General features: G+C 35.6%; 1 protein-coding gene across 4 annotated transcripts in view; it reads left to right on the top strand.

Moving 5' to 3' along the window:
* The window catches only part of LOC114653644 (collagen alpha-1(XV) chain-like), a 261721-nt gene that overhangs the window by 122897 nt on the left and 116891 nt on the right, over window positions 1–21933 (top strand). For all 4 annotated transcript variants that reach the window (XM_028804065.2, XM_051929087.1, XM_051929085.1 and 1 more), the window contains 6 exons: window positions 3587–3666; window positions 7571–7741; window positions 12372–12398; window positions 16192–16254; window positions 21494–21571; window positions 21695–21757. In XM_028804065.2, the coding sequence (XP_028659898.1) occupies window positions 3587–3666; window positions 7571–7741; window positions 12372–12398; window positions 16192–16254; window positions 21494–21571; window positions 21695–21757 (482 nt within the window). The remainder of the gene's footprint in view (window positions 1–3586; window positions 3667–7570; window positions 7742–12371; window positions 12399–16191; window positions 16255–21493; window positions 21572–21694; window positions 21758–21933) is intronic.

Genomic DNA, 21933 nt, shown 5'->3' with positions numbered 1-21933 from the left:
AACAGCTGTCAGCCCAGCTAATGAGTCCAGTTAATTAAAAGAAAATCAATCATATATTATAAAACACTCTTCACAACATGCCTCATCCTGTATTAGTTCCCTTGTTCTGCAGGTGGAAAAAAATGTTTCCAGCTCCCTGCAATGCCAAATACAATGAAATATATCTGAAAATAAATAAAGTATATGAGTTAGAATTGTAGAAATTTCTGAGATCTTGTTCATTTGTTAAAATCAGGAATAATATCACTCAGACCAAATTTCAAGGACCTGTTTTCCAGAAAAAAATTAAGAATGCATTCAGACATCTTGCTGATGGAAGCATCTTCACATTATATCCCTCATCCTGGAATAACAAACTACTCCTCATGACATTAAATGCAGTGGGCAGAATTTAAGGAATACTCCATCCAAAATTATTTTTATTTCTTTATAACACTTATCTCAAGTAGTTTGTATTAATTGCCTTGAAAAATATTTAATCTCATGTTTTCTTGGAGAAAGCAAATTTGTGATAGAACAGGTGATCAATGATGTACAATATCACACAATATAAAAGTCCATTAAAAAATGTTACATTATGTGTGTCGCATAATCCACACGTCATTGTATGCTTACAATGTGCAAAACACATGTATTTTATGCAATAATATTCTTAAATATAAATACTTCCAGAAAATGAAAGTAGTCCTTAAACAGGAGGCCCCTTCATATGGAATCGCGATTTTGAATTGAAGCCAAGTGAATCAGGGAGAGAGGCAGAATTTGTGTTTGGTGGCAAGTGGCACATATGTTTCAAGATTTTGTAATTTAGTTCTGAAATTCTGAAATCTAAATCTAAATGCAGTGGCTGCTTGTGTAAATGCTCAAAGTTGTCATCTAATAATAAGCTTCAGACTCCTTACATTTGCATGTTCATTCTGTGTTTTTGTAAATCTATTCTAAGAACAGTCAAAAAACTATCACCTGTTAGTAGCAAGTTACCTCTGTGTAATATGTGTGAATATCCCCTGCAATGCATTGACGCACCAGGATTTGTCCCTGCCTCAGAATATAACTTAAAATAAGAACATGTGCATTTGGAATTGATACTCCATGCAACAATTTGACATCCTGCATCTTAGTAGTGAAACCTTTTTTTCACTTGTCTGACTGAATCCAGTTTTAATTTGACACGTGTTCATTTGTTTGAAAAAATCTCAACTAGTAAAAAGTGCTGATTTGCTTATATTTCCTGCAGTATAGTACAGTATAGTTTTTGTTTCATAAGGTTGTAAGAATTTTTGACAATTCACATGGCATAAACAATGAAACCAGTAACTTATTTTTTTGGTTTCTGTGAAATAATCAGTATTCAACACAGATTTACTTTTGAAGAAAGAAACCATTTTTTGGGGGGTAAATGTGACAACTAAATGTTTCCTTGTAAACATTAGATTGCATATTTTAGGATAAATTAAATAAAGGAAAACACAGTCACTCAGTTTTTAAAATGTTATTCCTTTGTTATTTTTTTCACATGGTTTTATTTTATGTGTGCTGTATTCTAAAAATATGTATCTTAAGTTCTAGTTGCACCTTTTATTTATTCTTTAATTTTTTGCTTACAAATTAATTTTAATACTTCTTTTTTAAGTTTTTTGGGTTCACTTATGTCCTTTCATTAACTGTTATAACAGTGCTTATAAAAAGACTATTTTTAATGAAAGAGTAATGCTGAAATTCAGGGCAAAGTGAAAATGCAGACTAGGTTAGATGTCTTTGTTTCTGAACAGCTTAGACTAAACCAGTCCTAAAGAATAGTGAATAAATTGTGCAGTTTATACTAAATATGCATTCATTGTCCTAGAATTACTGTAGGATAGGTTCTCCAACTCAGGTCCTGGAGGGCTGCAGTGGCTACATATTTTCATTCCAGCCATTTTCTTAATTAGTAGCCAATAACTGCTGCTAATGGAGCTGGCTTTGTTGACTTGTTAATATTTAACAAACAAAATGCAATTAATGCTGTCTTATAAAAAATTTAAAATATATGTTCCAAGGACAATCCATGAAGCTTAGCATTCGACTCCCTTCCTGAAACCCACCTCCTACCTGCGAATCAGAGTGCTGTATCACAAAAGAGTGTTATATTAAGGTTCAAGACAGGCGTAGCACACTTACTTTGGAATAAGACTTATAAATATCTGACAGGTTCTAAAAATATTTTGAATAGATCTTCACAAAGAGAATTTTTTTTTTCCAATTTGAGATAATTTATTATATCAGTTTCTCATTGAGTTATTGAAGATAGGTACAGTTGTGCAAACTAAATGTTCATGAAAACATTGTAGTATAGAATAGCACAATAGATTTTTCATTGCACAGTGTTATATGGTACTGCACCAAATGTTAAGTATGATTTTAGATTCAAGGCTATCCAAGACATGTATAAAAATTTTAATAAAAATAATTTGAGTGTAGAACATTCCCAAAATATATGAAATGAGCAATGTAGGAGCTTAACATCATCACTCAAAAGTGGCATCTAATCCCATGTACATAGACAATTTTAGATTAGATATATGTGAATGATGAACAGTTAGTTGAATTATGGCATACTTGGCACATATTGAACTGGAATCTGTTTTTGAATGGCTGAATTCCATTCCCTTTTCCAAAATTTTAATTGAAAGATCTCTTTCCAATCATTACCTGAGATCATAAATTCTTTAAAATTTGTTGATATACTTTAAAGATGATGTCTGCACTCAAGAATAGGTATGCTGTACATGTAAGGTGAAGAAGTTGGGTGAGTGGAGTAAAACTTGGTCACTTGAAGATTAATTTCTGAGCATGGTAGTTCAAGGGATGCAAATACATTCTGATAAAAAATTATTTTATTTAATTAAATGGCTTGGCAGTTAAAAGTATGTTTTTTTAGTAGCTCTACTTGGCCACTAATTAAGAAAGTGGCTAAAAAGAAAACCTGCATTGGCTTCGGAGGTACTTGCTTCGAGACACTGTTGTGCTTGGAAGAATGATTTAATTGTAGCTGAACAAAGTATTAATTAGGTGAAGCAAAACTGTTCCAATTGCATTATTCTCAAGTATCCATAAAAAAAGTAATATTTATATTTTTATAATAAAAGATGAGATGATATCACGGTACAGTCAGTTCATCTATTAATGTTTTGAGAAAAATGTATAATGTGTTGAGGCCAGTTTTTCTCCACCTTTGACCAGCTTTACACATGAGAAATTTTTTCTCTATGAGTTCAGTGTTCATTTATCCTATGTCTTCATGAGTTTCCTACAGGTTTTATCTCACTTTCAAAGTTGTAAATGTTAGGTCAATCAAAGTTCTGAATTGTCTCGATGATTGTTGATGTTGGTATGGGAGAGTCCTGTGGTGGATGGGCATCCTTGCTATTGTTGGTTTCCGCTGTATATGTAATGCTGGCGGAGGAATCGAGTTCACCAGCTCAGTTAATGGCTACATACTAAGTGTTACAAGTTACAGTTTTCTTGAGAATTATATGACAGTACTGGATTGATTTTACATGGATGTGAAAAGATTAATTGTTAATTCTTTCCATTTCCTGTGTAGAGTCCTCTGTTTCACAAAAAGAAGTACCTAGAGAAAGAGGTTCTGGTGTTGATGCATCACACAGAGAAAAAACAGAAAGTGTAAGTATATCCACTGAATTACACAAGCATGAATAATAAATTGACACATTAATAAATTTAATTCATTAAACATGAGGGTGAAGTATTCAAATTTTGATTTATTTTATTTACAGTGCCAGACAAATTTTAAGAACACTTAAGAGTGTTATACCTTTTAACATGTGTGTAAATTTTTTTCTCATGTCTGTTAAAAAAATTAAGGTAACTTAATCTAGTGCTTAAAACTGAGAGTGCAGTTATTTGCCGTTATTTAGTGATCAAAAATGCAATTTCTGTAACAGAAAAAGTAGGTGCATCACTGGGTCCAATATGTGTTGTTGCCCTCTTTGACATAATTCATGTATTGTAAACATTGCTTTCCAGTGTATATTAATTCCATACATAAATAGGAAAGAATTTTTGTTCACAGCAACAAAAACAAATGCCAAGAACGTTAGTAATTTGTATACATTGAAACAATAAAAGCTTATACTCTACAGATTACTGAGAACCCTTTGTTTCATTTAATTTTATGATATATAAACAGTAAATGAAGTTTTCTTAAATTCTATGAGCACCATTTTATTTAAGATTAATTAGTAGATAAACTTTAGCTCCAATTGAGCATTCACTTATCATCATCAAGGTTTTCCAAGGTTAGCCGGTTGCTTCCCAAAACTTTTTTTTTTCCACTCTCCAGGGTCCTGGGTGTTTTAGGTGTGGGTTCCATTCTTTTCATATCATCCGACACCATCTTCTTTAGACTCCCTCTGTCCCTCGTCCCTCTCCACCTCCATGTTGGTTCACTTTTTCACCCAATCATCTTCACCATTTTACTCCACATGCTCAAACACTTTAGTCTGTTTCTCCTCTGCACACCACCTACCGTCTTCGATGACAAGTCTTTCTCCTAACTCAGCATTCATAATTGTCATATTTTGTGGCACTCCATACATCACCTGTGTATTTCCAGAATCACTTCAAGCTCTGCCTTCATGGGCCGTTTCAATCACTGAGTAGACTACTTCTCAAACAGCTTTCATAAACTTTTCCCTTCAGTACAAGTACCTCCTTTAGAAGTCAGAATGACTGCTCCTAGAATTTCTTCCTTGCTTCTCACTCTTGCCATCACATGCCTCCTAATTAAAAACAAAGTTAACATTTGACACCACCTTTCACCTTTTGTTCACCCAGTTCCAACAACCCATGCATTAGTCCGAATTTCTCCCACCACCTCTAAAACATTGTTATGATTAGGAATCACAGACATAGCGAAAGTTGTTGAGGCCTCCAAAATAAATCACAAAAGAAGGCCAGGATCTTTACTGAACTACCAAGAAGAGGCTCAACGAAGGGCAGCCACAAAACACAAAGCAAAAAAGAGAACACATAATATGTGTGGAAAAATCTAAGGAGAATAGACAGGGATAAACCTTCAAGTGTGGAGACAGTCGAGGAGCAGTGAAACAAGTTTAAAAAAATAAATAGTTGTATAAGGTATATAAGACTAGTTACACACTCACATCAAATGTATGTTTTTATTATGTGGTAATAATAATAACAGCAGTCCACTGCTCAAAGCACTAAATGCAGAGACAACACAGGACTTGAACCTGTTACCTCGCCATTGCTAAATGGTAGCTTATCCACTCCACCATCTACGCAGATCCATCACAGGGTAGTGTTACCACTGTGAGAACTGGAAAATGAAATGCACAAACACACATATGTAAATGTCTTTTACTTTGTACCGACTGATAGTTGGGCTTCTACAACAAGTTAATTGAGGAATTTCTTTTTCTTTGGTTTTATTCTTGAATAAATGCATACTTGTTTTGTTTGAAAGTGTTTCTTGGATATTTGGGTTTCAGTTTTCACACATCCTACACTTCACGTCAGAATTATGCCTTTATTACTATAACATATGAAAACATTTTCTCTTTTAGCCGTGTGTTTAGCATTTCTTGCTTGGCATTTCCTCTGTCATTCTATATTTACACAGATTGTTGTAGACACGGAACACACATGAAATGAATGTATTTCAAATCACGATATTTCATTACCTATGTAATTCCTTCCAAACACATCACCAGATAAACACTTGAACTGTGACGATTGCAGAAGGGTGATGCTTTCATCTGACTGAATGAGGGTGGGAGTGTAGGAAACTGCATTCTGCTAACCCACACAAAAAAGCGTGCTAATAGCGCAGTGATAAGGAGCTATGAGTTTTTTGGTGTATGTCAGGAAAATTTAAGGAGGTCAGGGACAACGAAATAAATTGTAAGCTTCAGGGATTCTAGTGTTAATGGAAGAAATTACAATATAAGGAAAAGTCTGAGCAAAACATGGCAAGAACAGGAGTTTTATTGTACAGTCGGCATGGGTTCAGAAGAGGAAGCCCATGTTTTACCAACATGCCAGAATACTATGGAGAAGCGACAAAAGAATAAGATCAAAGTGGAGCTTATGATATTATTTATCTTGACTTTCAGAAAAAATTTGATAAGGTGCCACATGAGAGGTTGGGCAACAGAAATGGCAGCTCATGGTGTTGTGTGTAGATTGGTGCAAAATTGGCCCAGACACAGGAATCAGAGAATTAAGTTGTGAGGAACCCTGTCATAATTGGCTAATGTTAAGAGTGGTGTTCCACAGAGGACATTGATAGGGATGCAGCTATTTTTAATATATAGACGAATGAATTGGATAGGAATATACATAACAAGTATGGTTAAATTAAATTAAAATCTAAAATCCATTGCATTACAGAGGGACTTGGACAGCAAACAGGCACGGGCAGATTTGTGGCAGATGAAATTTAATATTAAGTAAATGTAAAGTTTTACATGTAGGAAATAAAAATGTTATGTTTGAATACACAAAGGGAGGTCTGAAAATCGAAAGAACATCTTATGAGAAAGTATGTCATAGTGGACTCGTCACTGTCAACTGCAATGCAGTGTTCAGAAGTCATTAAGAAGGCTAACAGGATGTTAGGTTATATAGCCCAATGTGTACAGTGCAAGTCCAATGTGGTTATACTCAAGCTTTATAACGTACTGGTTAGTCCTCATCTGGAGTACTGTATGCAGTTTTGGTCTCCAGGATATAAAAAGACATAGCAGTGCTAGAAAAAGTCAAGAGAAGAGTAACTAGGCTGATTGTAGGGCTATAGGGGATGAATTATGAGGAAAGATTAAAAGAACTAAGCTATTTCAGTTTAAGCAAAAGAACATTAACAGGAGACCTGATTGAAAGTGTTTAAAATTATGAAAGAAAATAGTACAGTAGATTGAAACTGTTACTTTAAAATGAGTTCATTAATACAGGAAATACAGGAATATAGTTGGAAACTTGTTAAGAGTAAATTTTGCTCAAACATTAGGGTGTTTTTCTTTACACAGAGAACCTTAGGCACATGGAATAAGCTACCAAGTGTGTGGTAGACAGTATGACTTTAGGGACTTCAAAACTAGACTTGATGTTATCTTGGAAGAATTGAGTAGATTGGACTGACGAGCTTTGTTGGACTGAAAGGCCTTTTCTTGTCTAGATTGTATTAATTTTCTAAAGCAACAGATTATTGCCATTCCCAGAGCCCTTAAGCTGTCTTCTCATTTTTTTTTCATTTCTTTGGAATAATATACATTAATAAAAACTAAGAAAAGAGTTAATTTCTTATGTTTACTAGGCGCACAAGTTCAATTGTAAAACCACTATGCGTGGTATTTATGTGTCTGTTAGTCTAATACTGAATGGAATTTTTTGAAAGAACTAGAAAAGATGTCTTAAGGGTTTTCTTGGTTTATGTGATTCTTTCCCAATATGAGCAATTTAGAATTAAGGTCCAGATTCTTTTGATTTATTTTGATATATACAGTATGTTGGTGTTGTCCAATAAGCACTTTATCTTTTCTTCTAGAGTTCTTTTAGATTTGGTCCAAAAGGTGAAAAGGGAGATCCAGGTCCTCCTGGACCACCTGGACCATCTGGCCAACCCGGTCAGTCTAATGGAGTCACACCACTCGCAGGACCTCCAGGTCCAGCAGGACCACCTGGGCAGCCAGGAACCCCTGGTAGAGATGGACAGCCTGTAAGTAGTTTCATTCATAGTTAAGCAAAGTGTTTAAATTGCTAAACTAATGGATGTTATTCTTTTGTCTTAAATAGCCTATTATTTCACTGGTTCATAAATGTTGTTGTTTTTTTTGTAAGATTAACCAATTTTCTTCTCTTTCATGAATGTGTGCCACATCCAAAAACATTCTGTGTCATTCACAATCTGTCACTTGAGAGTGGTGACCTATTCCTGCATCTTATGGAAAGAAATGTAACTTTGTCAAACGCTCATTTTATACTTGTCTTCCTTTCATAAAAGCTGAAAGAGTTTTCTGTATTACATAAGACAGTCAGTGAGCCAGAGTCGGGAGGTGGAAGACAAAGCTTGTGAGAGGAGGAGTGGAGACTGAATGAAAGGGTCAGAATACTTTCTGAAGGCACTATATATATTTATATTAAAGATCAATGATAACAACACTTGTACGGTACTTGCAGTGTTCCAGAAAAGTTAACTTCCTCCTGACCTTCACTGGGTGACCGATGTGTGTATCCATGAACATTCTAATTAAGTCAAAGAGATTTTCTGTAGGAATAAGGATACAGGTACATAATCATGGAGCCAGGCCAATGAGTGGTATTTAATAGTGAGTATTCATGGTCAAAAAAGCATTGTGGAGCTGCCTTACAAGTTGAAGGGTAAGGCTCAGATAGCAGGCAAGAGTAGGTCAGACCCAGGTATACCAGACTACTATACTACTCTACTACTTATACTGTGTAGGGTTGTCTATTCTGCTAGAAAAAGCTTCCATTCAGTTCAGTCTGTAATTTGACTTTTGTTTAAAAAGGTAGTCATAATTGGCATGTATTCTACTTATTTGGCATCAGTTAAGGCACTGTTTGAAAATCTGCTATTGTGATACTACCCATTGGAGATGGAGACTCTTCATAGGAAAAGTAAGGAAACAAAAATGCATTTAGTTGTGTCTGAAATATGACTATTGTTTGAAATTTGAGGTCTCCTAATTTATAGTATATTGAAAGCTCAAGCGAGGTTCAAAAGATCCTAAAGTAAACATGAAAAGAAAGCCTGACATTCCCACCAGGCCACCTTCCTTCAGAATGAGTGAAAGTAATCATCCACTTGCCTTGTTAAATGAAGTCCTGTCATCTCTTCTCAAGAACTGTCAATGTGTGTGTCCACCACTTCAGCTCTAATGCTTGTCCCTTCTCATTTTGGTTTGTGGTGGAGCCACAGTCCTTTTCAAGAGTAACAGATATAAAGCAGGAACCTCCTCTTGACGGGACACCAAAATAACCATACAAACAGTTCTAGATGCACATACTGTACACAGTGGTGTGTTTTCAAAATGCCACAAAGAGAATATGCAAACACCAGATGCAATTCTTGTTCTATATCTACAAGATTTAGGAACCTCAACAGTTGTGCTCATTTATTTAAAAGTATGTTCTTTATCTAAGGGAAACTAAATGATAATCACAAATTTACCACACTGTAGACACAACTTTATACCATCCATCCATGCATTTTCCTAACACAATTAGCCAGGACAGAGTCACGGGGAAGCTGAAGTCTATCCCAACAACTATAGGGCACAAGGCAGGAACATCACCTGGACAGGGTGCCAGACCATTGCAGGGCAAACACAAATACACATAAACCCCCATCCACTTACTAAGACCAATTTAGCATTGTCAGTCCACCTAAACCTGCAAGTCTTTGGACTATGGGAGGAAACCAGTGCAACTGAAGCAAACTAATGCTGCCATGGGGAAAAAATACCAACTCCATGCAGGAAACTCCTGAGATGCAAACCTCTGTCTCTTTACTGCAAGGCAGCAGTGCTACAACTGCTCCACCGTGCCACCCACAGTTTTATACCTCAACATTCAAAAGTATAAACACATATTGTTGTGCCCAGTCCATTTTTCAAATCATGTCTGCTAGTTTTCTGGACGGGAGGCATAAAAGATGCTAACTGCTTTTGTTAAGTTCTACATATACTCTACTACCAAAACTATTTACTCTCTTGGTACTCAAGTCAATCAAAGGTGCCACTGTTTTCGTTATAACCAGATGTTAGTGTTTATTACTTATTTTAATTAGATGTCAATCCATCCATTATCCAACCCGCTATGTCCTAACTACAGGGTGTTTGCTGGAGCCAGTCCCAGCCAGCACAAGGCGCAAGGCAGGATTAATTAGATGTATTGCTTCCTTATTTTCTGAGCTTGTCTCTGATTTATTTCATCTCCTAGGATCTGTATTGTTCGGAATGTAGTACTACAGTGTTGTACTGTGTTAGGGGCCTGAGTTGCCTTGAAAGCTTGCAGATTGTAATCTTTCTAGTTAGCCAATAAAAGGTGTCATTTTGCTTAACTTCTCACTACACTGTAGGAATGAAAGAGCAGAGCAAGCTGAGGTTTGAAACGCTTGATATCTTCTAACAGTGCAGGCTGGTAATGAAGCACAGACACACAGCAAAGTCTCAGTTATGTAGCTTTTTGGCACTCCTGGGATCTGCCCAAATGTTGCAGCAGAAACATGCTTTCAATCCTGTGGACAGATTGCCATCTAGTGGTCATACTGTGACATGTCTGCACACAGTGATTAAAAAAAAATCCATTAATCTGACATAAAGAAATACAGCACTTTAGATATCGAATCGAACATTGTTATATTTTTAGAAACACGTACTCAAACAACTGAAATTTCTTTATTTAACATATGTAGAACTTGGACATTTTAACACATTTGTGTTCAATGACTTTTTGCAGCTATAGTTTTAAAACTTCAAGTCCCATGACTTTTTTAGAGTATCTTACCAGGACAGAAACATAAAGATATACATGATTAAGTTATATTTTGAAAAGATAAAATTTTGAAGTCACACAATGTAAAATATGGACATAGACAACAGAATGCAAAACAAAAAGAGAGGCAACATTTTTCTAAAGTGCTTAAGTTTATGATATTGTACAATTAGGTTCCACTGTCCTGTTATTGTATATTATTTAGAGCACACACTTTAAGCCTTATATACATAATATGAACCGTGACACCTGCACACACTTTATGGTATAATGAGAATTTGTAGCTAAGGAATTAAAATTTAATCCACAGAATTGTTTTGTCCATCCCATCCTTTAAATTGCAGCATAATAAAAATGATTAAGCAATCATATATAAACCAACTGTCAGATTTATGAGATATGTAATTTTAAAGAAACAGACTTTTAAAAAAAAATGTCCGTTTACCACATACAGTAACTCAACATGTCAGCAAACCATTTGATGTTGTTTGTTGTAAAATTTTCTCCTTTGACAGAAGTGTTACAGATCCTATATGTTTATCTCATGCATGCACACATTTCAAAATAAATATTTGCATGAAGTGGGGTGCATGATAACACGAACGGGACGCCCTGCAGTTTCACAGATCCTGCATCCTAGGTTCAACTTCTGTATCCCCAATGACATGCCGGTTAGGTTAACCGACCCAAGAATGGGTATATGCCCAAGGGGGCCCTGTGATAGAGTGGCGCTCCATCCCAGGCTTACCTTGCACCCAGTGACTTGCCCCTCATTTGGATTGAATGGATTTGAGATTATGTTATGTTCTATTATTTACATGAAGCAGATTTTTTTTTATTTTCTCTTTAATTGTTTTCAAGAGTTCCCCATAGCATTTTAATTACAAGAGACATGTCATTACTGTCATTACTCTCATTTTAAAGATTGAATTTAACTCAAGGGCGGCACGGTGGCGCAGTGGTAGTGCTGCTGCCTCACAGTTAGGAGACCTGGGTTCGCTTCCCAGATCCTCCCTGTGTGGAGTTTGCATGTTCTCCCCGTGTCTGCGTGGGTTTCCTCGGGGCACTCCGGTTTCCTCCCACAGTCCAAAGACATGCAGGTTAGGTGGATTGGCGATTCTAAATTGTCCTTAGTGTGTGCTTGGTGTGTTTGTGTGTGTCCTGTGGTGGGTGTCCTGCTGCCCGGGATTGGTTCCTGCCTTGTGCCCTGTGTTGGCTGGGATTGGCTCCAGCAGACCCCCATGACCCTGTGTTTGGATTCAGCGGGTTGGAAAATGGATGGATGGATGGATTTAACTCAAGCACTTGTTTATGTTTATCACATTTTGGTAAGTCATTGTGGCCAGCAAAAAAGATCAAAATTAATTTCAAGAATGGTTTGTACCTTGTGTCTGTAGCCCACAGGATGGTTGGTGGCTCTCCGTAGGCTTGTTTTGAAAAACTTATTTTCATAAAATAAGCTACTAACCATCCATCAATTTGGAAGTAGTGCAAATCAGCTTAAGGAGAAAAATGTAAAATATACTGTGCTTTTTAGGTAACAAATAAGACAAGAAAAATAATTTTACATTAGCTGTCATAGTGATGAACTGAATATATCACACAGCATTACTTATGTATAGCAGTGACCTAATGTTTTCTTCTTAAAAAATAGCTTATACCTGCTTATAACTATGTTTATTTAAAAAATGTATATACAGTGAAGTTATATTATATAATTATTTATTTAAACAGGCATGAAAATTATTCAGAATAGAAATTTAGAGCATATATAAGCTTACATATACAGATGTTTAATTAAAATCACTTTTGCTGTCTTTTTTGTTTTTAAGGGTCTTTCTGGGAAAGATGGACTACCAGTAAGTAATTTTTACTAAGCTGCATCATTTGAAAAATGTAAACAATGTTTGTCATTTGGCTATACTATCAAGCATAAGCATTTTGAAACAAAACAATTTCCTGCTTCTCTTTAGTTTTTTTCTTTTCTGCCTGACTAATTTTGACCACTATAGTACAAAAAGCAGGATCTTCATTTATAAAACTTTGCATGCAAACAGCTGGATTTATAAAATAAATCTTGACAGGGGGATATGTGTATATTTACGGCAACTCTGCCCCATTTGAACTGAATATTTTGGAGAAACTGGAAAATAATGTTAACATTGATCAAGAAGGGAAATGCATTAAAAACAGTTAAATGATGACTTGCACGCATAACAGTACATATCAAGATTTTATTATAATTTGCATTGTCATGACAAAAATATTACACTTTAAAAATGGTGACTATGATGTGCAGTCTATATTTTAGTTTCCTTTTACGAGGTCTAATGTAGTGTATTTGCACTGAAGAACTTTTTTGGTTATTCATCAATTTATATCGACTACCTGTTATCCCTTCTTTGGGAACTGGCTGGCAGGTCAGGAGTATCTCAGCCAAGCTTCACTCCATCATGCCTACTGTGCTGGAAAACATTAACTGACCAGTAAGTTGCTACATCCAGTTTTTGTATAGTTTGGGTGTATATACATAAAACATAATGTTTTTACCAACATAAAAAGACAATTTGCAACAGTGTCTGAATCTCCTGACCTAATTGGATCAATTTACTGCACCATATTGCAGTAAGATTACCTAGCGAGAGTGAAGCTACTTTTGTTAACTGTGAGCAGTGACATTCCATTAACGCACAAGTCATCTATGATACCAAGATGAGACTGACAAACATCGTGGCACAGTGGCCTGAATCAACATGTGATTAAGTTATTTTGAGTTAAAGAAGCTGTGGCAGACATGATGGTACTGTAACATGGTGGATGGCTTATTAGTAAGGTAACTGGCTGAACCCTCAGTTTTTCAAAATGTGTGTTCTTATACCAGGTTTTATAAATTAAATTATTTTCTTTGCCACCCACATTTTCCTGTATTTTTGATGTGCATATTTTTTCATGCTCTAATTCACACAAAGTTTTATAAATTAGACCCCAGGTGAGCACACGGCTGTTGAATGTACCTAGTTCAATATAATGCTGCTCTCCGATGACTTCATTTACGTATCTGTGATTCACAGTATGATTTCTGTGTGAAATTATTTTTATAAATTAATAGGTGGTCATCAAGTTTTTGTTTCAGGAATTCAGCAGATCTGAAAGTTGCTTGAAATGTAGTTTCTCCTGACCAGAATTATCCAAAAGAACCAAGAAGCAAACGTTTATCTTACCATATTATTATACCGTTTTACACATAATTAATACACAACATAGGGTGATAAAGTAATAATGAAAGAATGAATTCAATCATGTCCACACAAATAAATTTCATGTTAAGTAAACCTTTTAATTAGAAGCTTTAAATTCTGATTTAAAACTACAGTATGTGTTAATGACATTGCACCCCAATCTTCCAAACACCATTCTCATAATTAACTGTACACATTCTTCATCAAAGTACATTCCCTTAACACAAATAAGGGTTTTATTAATGCTTTAAACTTTAGAACATACAGTATAACTTGTGCAATATCAACAAATGAAATAAATATAAGATGAACTACCAACTTTGGGTTATCTTAGTAAAACTCATTGAAGCTGAAGAATCTTGTCCTACACTTTCTTAAATTGTGCTTTTTATTACCCAGACATCTCAAATAAAATGAAATCAGTAAAACTCAAAAGTGAATGAAACCATATTTTCTTTGTTCCATTGCAAAAATAAAGGTACATAAAATCCATGTTTCATAATACTTCTCAGATATTAATATACCCTGATAAATCAAATTTAAAATTATACTGCCTCATCCTAAAGGTTCCATGATGGTCTATTGGGAAGCACTGAACCTTCTTTTGATTGTTGGTTCCTTGAATTTCTTCTGGGGACTCCAGTTTGTCCTACACTTCTGAAGAATTTCTGTCAGGTAAATTTGTAATTGTAAACTGGCCCAGGGCAAGTCTACATTTCCTGAGATGCATCTGCATCCGATGCTGTCTGTGTTAGATTCTGCTCTGCATGACCCTATTCTCAATAAGCAGGTTTATAAAAGTATAGTGATATGGAAAGGCCTAGTAGTCTGGTGCAGACCTACTCTGGCTGTTGAAGTGTCAGTGAGACTGTGTTGTCTTATCTAAATCAAACACGTGGATGGAACTAATAGTATACAGCATGCTAGTCCATTATGTGGTACACTCATGTACACAGCCACAGCTGTCCTATTTAATATTATCTGACTTCGCATGTGTGGGTTGTGTTAAGAAAGTAAAGTACCCAGAGAATCCCCAAGTGGACACAGGGAGAATGTATATATTCCACATGCATTGCATCTGTAACCAATAACTGAACCTTGGGCCCATAAACTGGGAGATGTAATAATACTTTAGTTATTTTTCTAGTATGCCAGGGTCAGCAATCATCTTTGAAGCCTATCATCTTTTTTATTTCTAATTGTTATTCTATCTGCGTAAACTTTACCAAATAATTAAATTCCAGTTTACATAATAGTATCACAGCTGCCACTACTGGAAAAGAAATTCATTGTTTCACCAAGAAAAAAAAAACTTTAAAACTCTTGGCTGCCACATAAAGTTCCCTCAATGCTAACATTCTTTCCACACAAAAAGACTGATCACATTTATCTTGCTACTGTCCCAAATTCAGTGCGAATTTCTTCTCCATCATATCAGACAAAGGTTTTCAGCTTGATCTAGGCAGTTAGTAACAAAGAGGCTACTGTAAAATGTACAGAGTTGGCCTTTTTACTCTGCCCAGATTGAGAATAGTGAAACAGCTTAGCAGCTGACAATTTACTTTTTGCACATAAAAGGATCTTTTTCTAGTATTCTCATATTTATAGCAAATGCCAAGAAACAGATATCTTTGTGACTAGATGAAGAAGCTACAGCCCTACCTATAGCTTCAGTGGCACTAGCCGAGAAACAGAGTTTTGTAGCATTTGAAATTTTAGATCAAGTTGGTTTCACTTCAGTTTTAATACAAAAAATTGGACTTTTTCAAAGAGCCCCCCACAGTTTTAGACCAAAGCATTTGTGGCAGTTTTTAATTCAGTTCACAAATTGCATGTTTAGTAAAATGGGACCTTTGAAAGAAATAAGCATTGAAATATTTATTCATCCATCCATATTCATTTCAAAACCCCATTTAATGCAGCTTAGGGTAACACCTATCACTTTGAACAGGGGAGAAAGGTAAGTAACTGCCAATCATGATTTCAAAAAGCATGTTAAATTAATGTCTTAAATTTGACACCAATGAAATAAAACACACAGTAATTATGATTAAAAAAAATCATATTGGGGTATAAAATGTTTAATGTTTTATATTTTTTACACAATAATCACATATATACAATATATATAAGCAGAATTTTACCTATAACCAAATTATGAAAATATAGAGTAAAAAATTACAATTTTTTTGTATTTCAAAGAATGGATTCCCATGTCAGAGGGCATATAATGTGAAAGCAGCATAACAGTATAAATGTAACATACTGTATACAGTTAAACATAAATTAAGTATTGACCCAAACCAGTTTTGGGTGTGTTTAGAAATTTTATTATCCAGAAAATTATACATTTTATGTGGATTTTTGTTTGTCCCAGTTTAAAGTAAAATAAATTTTTACCATGTATCGGCAGGGTGAAAAAGGACCTCAGGGCTTTCCAGGATTACCTGGTGAATCTGGCATTAAAGGAGAAAAGGTATGTATAACCTGCACCTATATGAATTTCAATATGCAGCCTCTTGAGCGTTATGTTACTCTCTGAAAAATTAGCCAAAAATGTTACATTTTTTAAAACAAGAAAAATGTTATTACTAGTAACAGAGGCTTGTAAATACCAAAGCATCAACATAAATGCAGTAGGAAACATATGTCTGGTGTTCACTGCTGTACTGATGCAGATTTAGTACAAATTCTTTGTGTGATATGTGTTAAAACAGTTACCAACACACAGCCCGACATTGCATAGGGTGCAGTTAGACCGTATTTTTGTGCAATTTTCTTATAATGTTTTTCTGTTGTTTGTGCATGAGAGGGTAGAATGTCAGTGCCTGATCCTCACTATGGACATGTCCATTGTGTTATTACAGCATACTACAGCACAAGGCTTAATGACTTCCACATTGAATGTTGCTTCATTGTGAATAGTGTTTTAGGTGCTAATGTCTTTCCTCTCCTTCCTCATGATTGCAATTATTTTGCATTTCTGCCATGTAGATACTACACCCCGCTACAGCTTTATGTGACTGAAGTTAGCAGGCATGTCATGGCGTGTCCATGTCTGATGACCAATTCACATTGTCATCACTATTGCTTGATTCTACTAATGGTTCACTTCCAGTGTGTTCTAAAACTGGCTTTACAGCTTTTTGTTTACACAACGTTGTGTGTTTTGGTGGAAAGCTCCACCCCACTCATGAATATTGATGAGTCACCATGGAATGGTAAAACACATAGAAGTAGTCATGATTATTTTGCAGCATGACATTATTTTTTTCCTTTAGATGACAACAGAATACCAGCCCAAGCATTATTATCATTTTATGTTGCCTCATAACACCTTAACCCAAGAGACAAACGGGTTTGTTTCTACACAGAAAGCTGTTTATAACATATGAAGTGTAATTTTTCTTTAGTTTACCTAAAGAAATGTTCTCTCATACCTAAATCATTGGTTCACTTACTACTTTCCTTCATTTCTTCCTTTCTGTCTTAAAAAAAAAAGTATCTGGGCATAAGAGATAAAATATGAATTTACTACACTGATGTCAAATACCTTATCATGATGTGTATGATCATATAACAACCAGTACCTCCTGATGATATGAAAGAGCAAAGATGGCAAAACTGGGTATCTTTAAAAATCTGGAAACAAACACAATAGTAATATACAGTAGTATACCTGTCCCCAAACCCTGACACAGACAGGCTGAGACACAAGCCTTGCCAAATAGCTCACTTTTTTAAAGTGGGGAAGTGTCTTTTCTTTTTCTCCCCACTACACAGTACAGTACAGAAAGCACCAAACACAACAAAATACAGTCCTTTTTCTTTCTCTCTCTCTCTTCCTCTGTCGCCTCCACACCTCCTCACAAGCTTTGTCCTCCACTTCCCGACTCTGGCTTATCGCTGTGAGGCTGGCAAGTCCTTTTATAATGTCCAACCTGGAAGTGGTTCTGTTCTTCTGTGAATGTGGTCTGTAAGCACTTCCAAGTTAGGCTTAAACCCCATGCCACATGGCTGTTTCATTTTAACAGCATCCCCTGACAGCATCCATGGTACACAACAGGGCTGAGAAAAAGAACTCCAAGTCCCATAGTGCCCTGTGGGAATCCGGGGCACCGCTGCAATCCAGGGGTCCTACCATCTAGTGTTCTGGGGAACGCAGTGCCCTAAAGAGTCTGCCTTCCCCCATCCTTCCTCTTCTTGGGTGTCGCCGGCCAGTTTGGTCTGCCGGCCGTCTCTTACATGTCTTTATTCATCTAATTAGGCTAATTCCTACTTTGATTCAAACATTTTGATTAATTTGATTGTTTGGTTTCTTTAATATGTATACAGTTAATGGAGTGAGCTATACTGCATTTGTTATTTAAACTGATTTTCATCCCTGCATCCACTTTTAACCCACTTGAGTTCAGTGTTACTGGTAGCCAGTAGAATGACGTACAAGACTAGAACCAACCATTATTGTGCTGGCAATCCATCACAGAACCCACTTATGCATTCAAACATACTCACTAACCAGGCCAATTTAATGTTGCCAGTTAATCTACCAAAAACAAATAAACTTGGGGAAGAACATGTAAACTCCACATAGGCATACCCAGGAATTGGAACCCAGAGCTTTGGTAATTTACAATAAACAAGTGTGTGTGCATTTGATAATTAATTAGTTGTTCTGTGAGATTTATTAGCTTGTGCACATCAATAACTGTTTTTCAAAATTATTTCACAATTTAGAAACATTAGGGAAAGAAATATTTTATAACCTTCTTAAACTCTGCCCAAATTGTGCACATTATTTTGGAAAAATTGTAGTTGCTTTTTAAATTTACTTTTCAATTTTAGCAACTAGAGTAACATAAAATTCTCAAACCCACATAATCAATTCCCAGAAAGAGTGCAAAGTAGAACAGAAAGGAGAAATATAATCTTATGTATAATAAACAATAACAACAACAAGAACATTTATTTATATAGCACATTTTCATACAAATAATGTAGCTCAAAGTGCTTTACATGATGAAAAAAAGAGAAAAAAAGACAAAGTAAGAATTAAAATGAGACAACACTAATTAACATAGAATAAGAGTAAGGTCCGATGGCCAGGGAGGACAGAAAAAACAATAAAATTTTCAGACGGCTGGAGAAAAAATAAAATCTGCAGGGGTACCAGACCATGAGACCGCCCAGCCCCCTCTGGGCATTCTACCTAACATAAATGATCAGTCCTCATTGTATTCATGGTTCTCATGGAAGGACTTGATGATGATGGTCATTTAGACTTCTGGCCTTTAATCCATCAATGTAGGAACATCATGGTGCTTTGATTAGGTGGTGGTGGCGCAGGTCGCCACCACAGAAAACCAGGAAAAGAAACAGAAGAGAGAGTAGGGGTTAGTACGGATTTTAGAGCCATCATGAATAGTTATGATAATTCATTGAATATACAGAGCATCAGGATTAAACTAAATTGAAGTTATGAGAAAGCCATGTTAACGTAATGTGTTTTTAGTAGTTTAGTAGTAATAAAACACTAAGGTTTGTGTGTCCAGTCACTCTCAGCAATCTGATTGGTCAGTTTGGCTTTGGTAAGTCAACGAAAGAGGAAGCTGTAGTGTGAGATGCATGAGAAGGAGTAAAGGTATATGAGGCATGCTGAGAGATTTGCCTTCAAAGATGTCGAGTATAAAACCGGACATAAGGTGAGAAAGGTGCCTAAAAAATAATGGCAGAGTCTGAAAGGAAGACTGTACAGGAATGCGCTCGAGAGAGGCATTGCTAGTTAAGAGATGTTCACACATGCAAATACAGAGGAAATACACTCGAGGTGCATATATGGCAAGAGAAAGCAAATATTTTTACCAGTCTTTAACAGGTACTGTGGCTAGTTATATATGACTTAAATATTTTTCTTATGCTCAATGTTCTGGTGTAACAGACTAGTGTGAGGACAGTTAGTCTAAATGAGATAAGTACATGAGAAATAAACTTTTTAGTAAAACATGGGAGCCATCCTCGGAGTAGTAGATTCTTTGAAGTATAATTCTGTAGCCTCTAAAGCCCTCATTAACAGTCCTGCAAAATTTATAAAAAGTAATAATCAGTAATGATAGTATAATGTATTCCAGATGCAGTGATCACTTGTAATATTAATCCTGAAAATAAAACTAGCTTCGTATTTACTAGTATTTAGGGAGTATTTGTACATATCTCAATACAACCACATGGTACTATTGGGGCTAAGTAAAATACTAAAATGTGGGAAAACATCATTTACACTGATAAATTGTTCATCGATCTAGGTATTAATTTCCTGAGATCACTTCTTCCTTTTCAGCATTATGTAGGGCCCTAGAATATCCTCACATCCACAGTGACTTATATTGTACCAAATTAAAATCCCCAGTTAAATTAATGAGCACGTTTTTGGGATGGGGAAAAAAACAAAGTACTCAGAGAAAATCCACTCAGATACAGGTATGGCAAGAATATGGTCAGTGACTGGGTCATGAATGAAAACCAGGTCTCCAGGCCTTTCAGGCAGCAGTGCCATCACTGCGCTCATTTGCAGTATCATTTTAATACTTTCTAAAAGTGTTATAGTCTTGTACTAGAACTGATGAGTTTTGTGATGAGTATTTTGACCCACTTTAAAACATCTATGTGTGCTTTATAGTCTATGCAGAAGTTTTCTTAACATTTGCAGGCATCTACATTACTTTTATCTTAAATATTTAAATTACATTGTGTATAATACAGGTTAAAATAATTAACAGAAATGCACATTAAAATGCAATTTTCTAAACATGGTTGGCACAGTAGTACAGCCTTATGAGGCCCAGTTCTTGCTGGGATAGGCTCCCACGATCCCGCTCTAGATAAGCAGGTATAAATAATGGATGGATGAATGTTCTTAACATCATAAACAGAGATTTGGGACATTATTTACTAAACCTTTAAAGGTTCTCTGGGGCTAAAGGAATCATACAGGATCTACACATGTTTGGGGAGTGTTGATCTGCTCCATAGCTATAATCCTGTACTTTATTGGGATTACCCTGTAGGAGGGTTAAATGTCTTTTTGTCACAGGGATTGCTCCTCTTCCTTCACAGAATAAAAAAGATTCAGATTTAAATCTAATTAAAGGCATGAATTGAATGTGCTAAAGATGTCTTCTCTTGAATTATAGCACTGACTTGGTAAAATAAATTATTTCTCTATCTGGTGTTTTATTAAATATGTACATTTCTTTGTTGCTGGTTGTTAATAAAATATTTTAGAAAGTTACATGTATAAAATGCAAGCAGAGAAATTTGATTATAGTTTAAAATGTACATATTATATAACTTTCGTGAATTTCAAGATTGCGAAAAAATATAGTCAATATGTTTTCGTAAACAAGTAATAATAATACTATTGCATGCAGAATTGTACTACAAAATGTGCCATTCAGGATTTCTGCACCCAATTCAGGGCCATGTGAGACTAGAGCCTATCCTGTCAGATGCCATTCCTGGGAGGAGTGCTAGCTCATTGCATGCTGTAATGCATTTATTGTATTATTTTCTCTTTGTTACAGGGATGCTGAAATTTGCTAGTATTTTCAAAGTACAAGTTATAATTCAGACAATTTTGGAGTATATGGTGTTTACGTACTGTGCGTGAATAATTTTACAAATGCCATTTACCAGTAACTCCTATTGTTATCCTGTAGGGAGAGCTTGGAGTCGGGTTACCAGGCCCACCTGGTCCTCCTGGACCTCCTGGCCGTGCCTTCTCTTATCAGTTGATGGTAAGCATAACCTCTACTTGAACTGTGACTTGTAAATTTTAATGGCACTGTGATTTACTGAGAAATACAGATAATTCCTAAACACGTTTTATCTCTTTCTTTCACACTTTATGTTTGTCTTAGAATGAAAATGATGCTGAAGGCTCTGGTCTGCGGGATATTGACAGTGATGCAGAAATAATGAGAGTAAGTAGTTTTATATGCTGTAAATGGTGGAAAGCAAAGTCATTCTTTATTGAAGAGAGTGATAATCTTAAGGCTTCTTATAAAGTGGTACATTCTTGCTTCCCTGTGTAAACACTGCCATTAAAAAAGGTTAAGGAAGCAGATGAGTGGATACCTTTTAAACCATAGATAGATAG

This window comes from Erpetoichthys calabaricus, chromosome 6, assembly GCF_900747795.2.
Source record: "Erpetoichthys calabaricus chromosome 6, fErpCal1.3, whole genome shotgun sequence".
NCBI classification, from domain to species: domain Eukaryota; kingdom Metazoa; phylum Chordata; class Cladistia; order Polypteriformes; family Polypteridae; genus Erpetoichthys; species Erpetoichthys calabaricus.
This window is presented reverse-complemented; position numbering and strand designations above follow the sequence as displayed.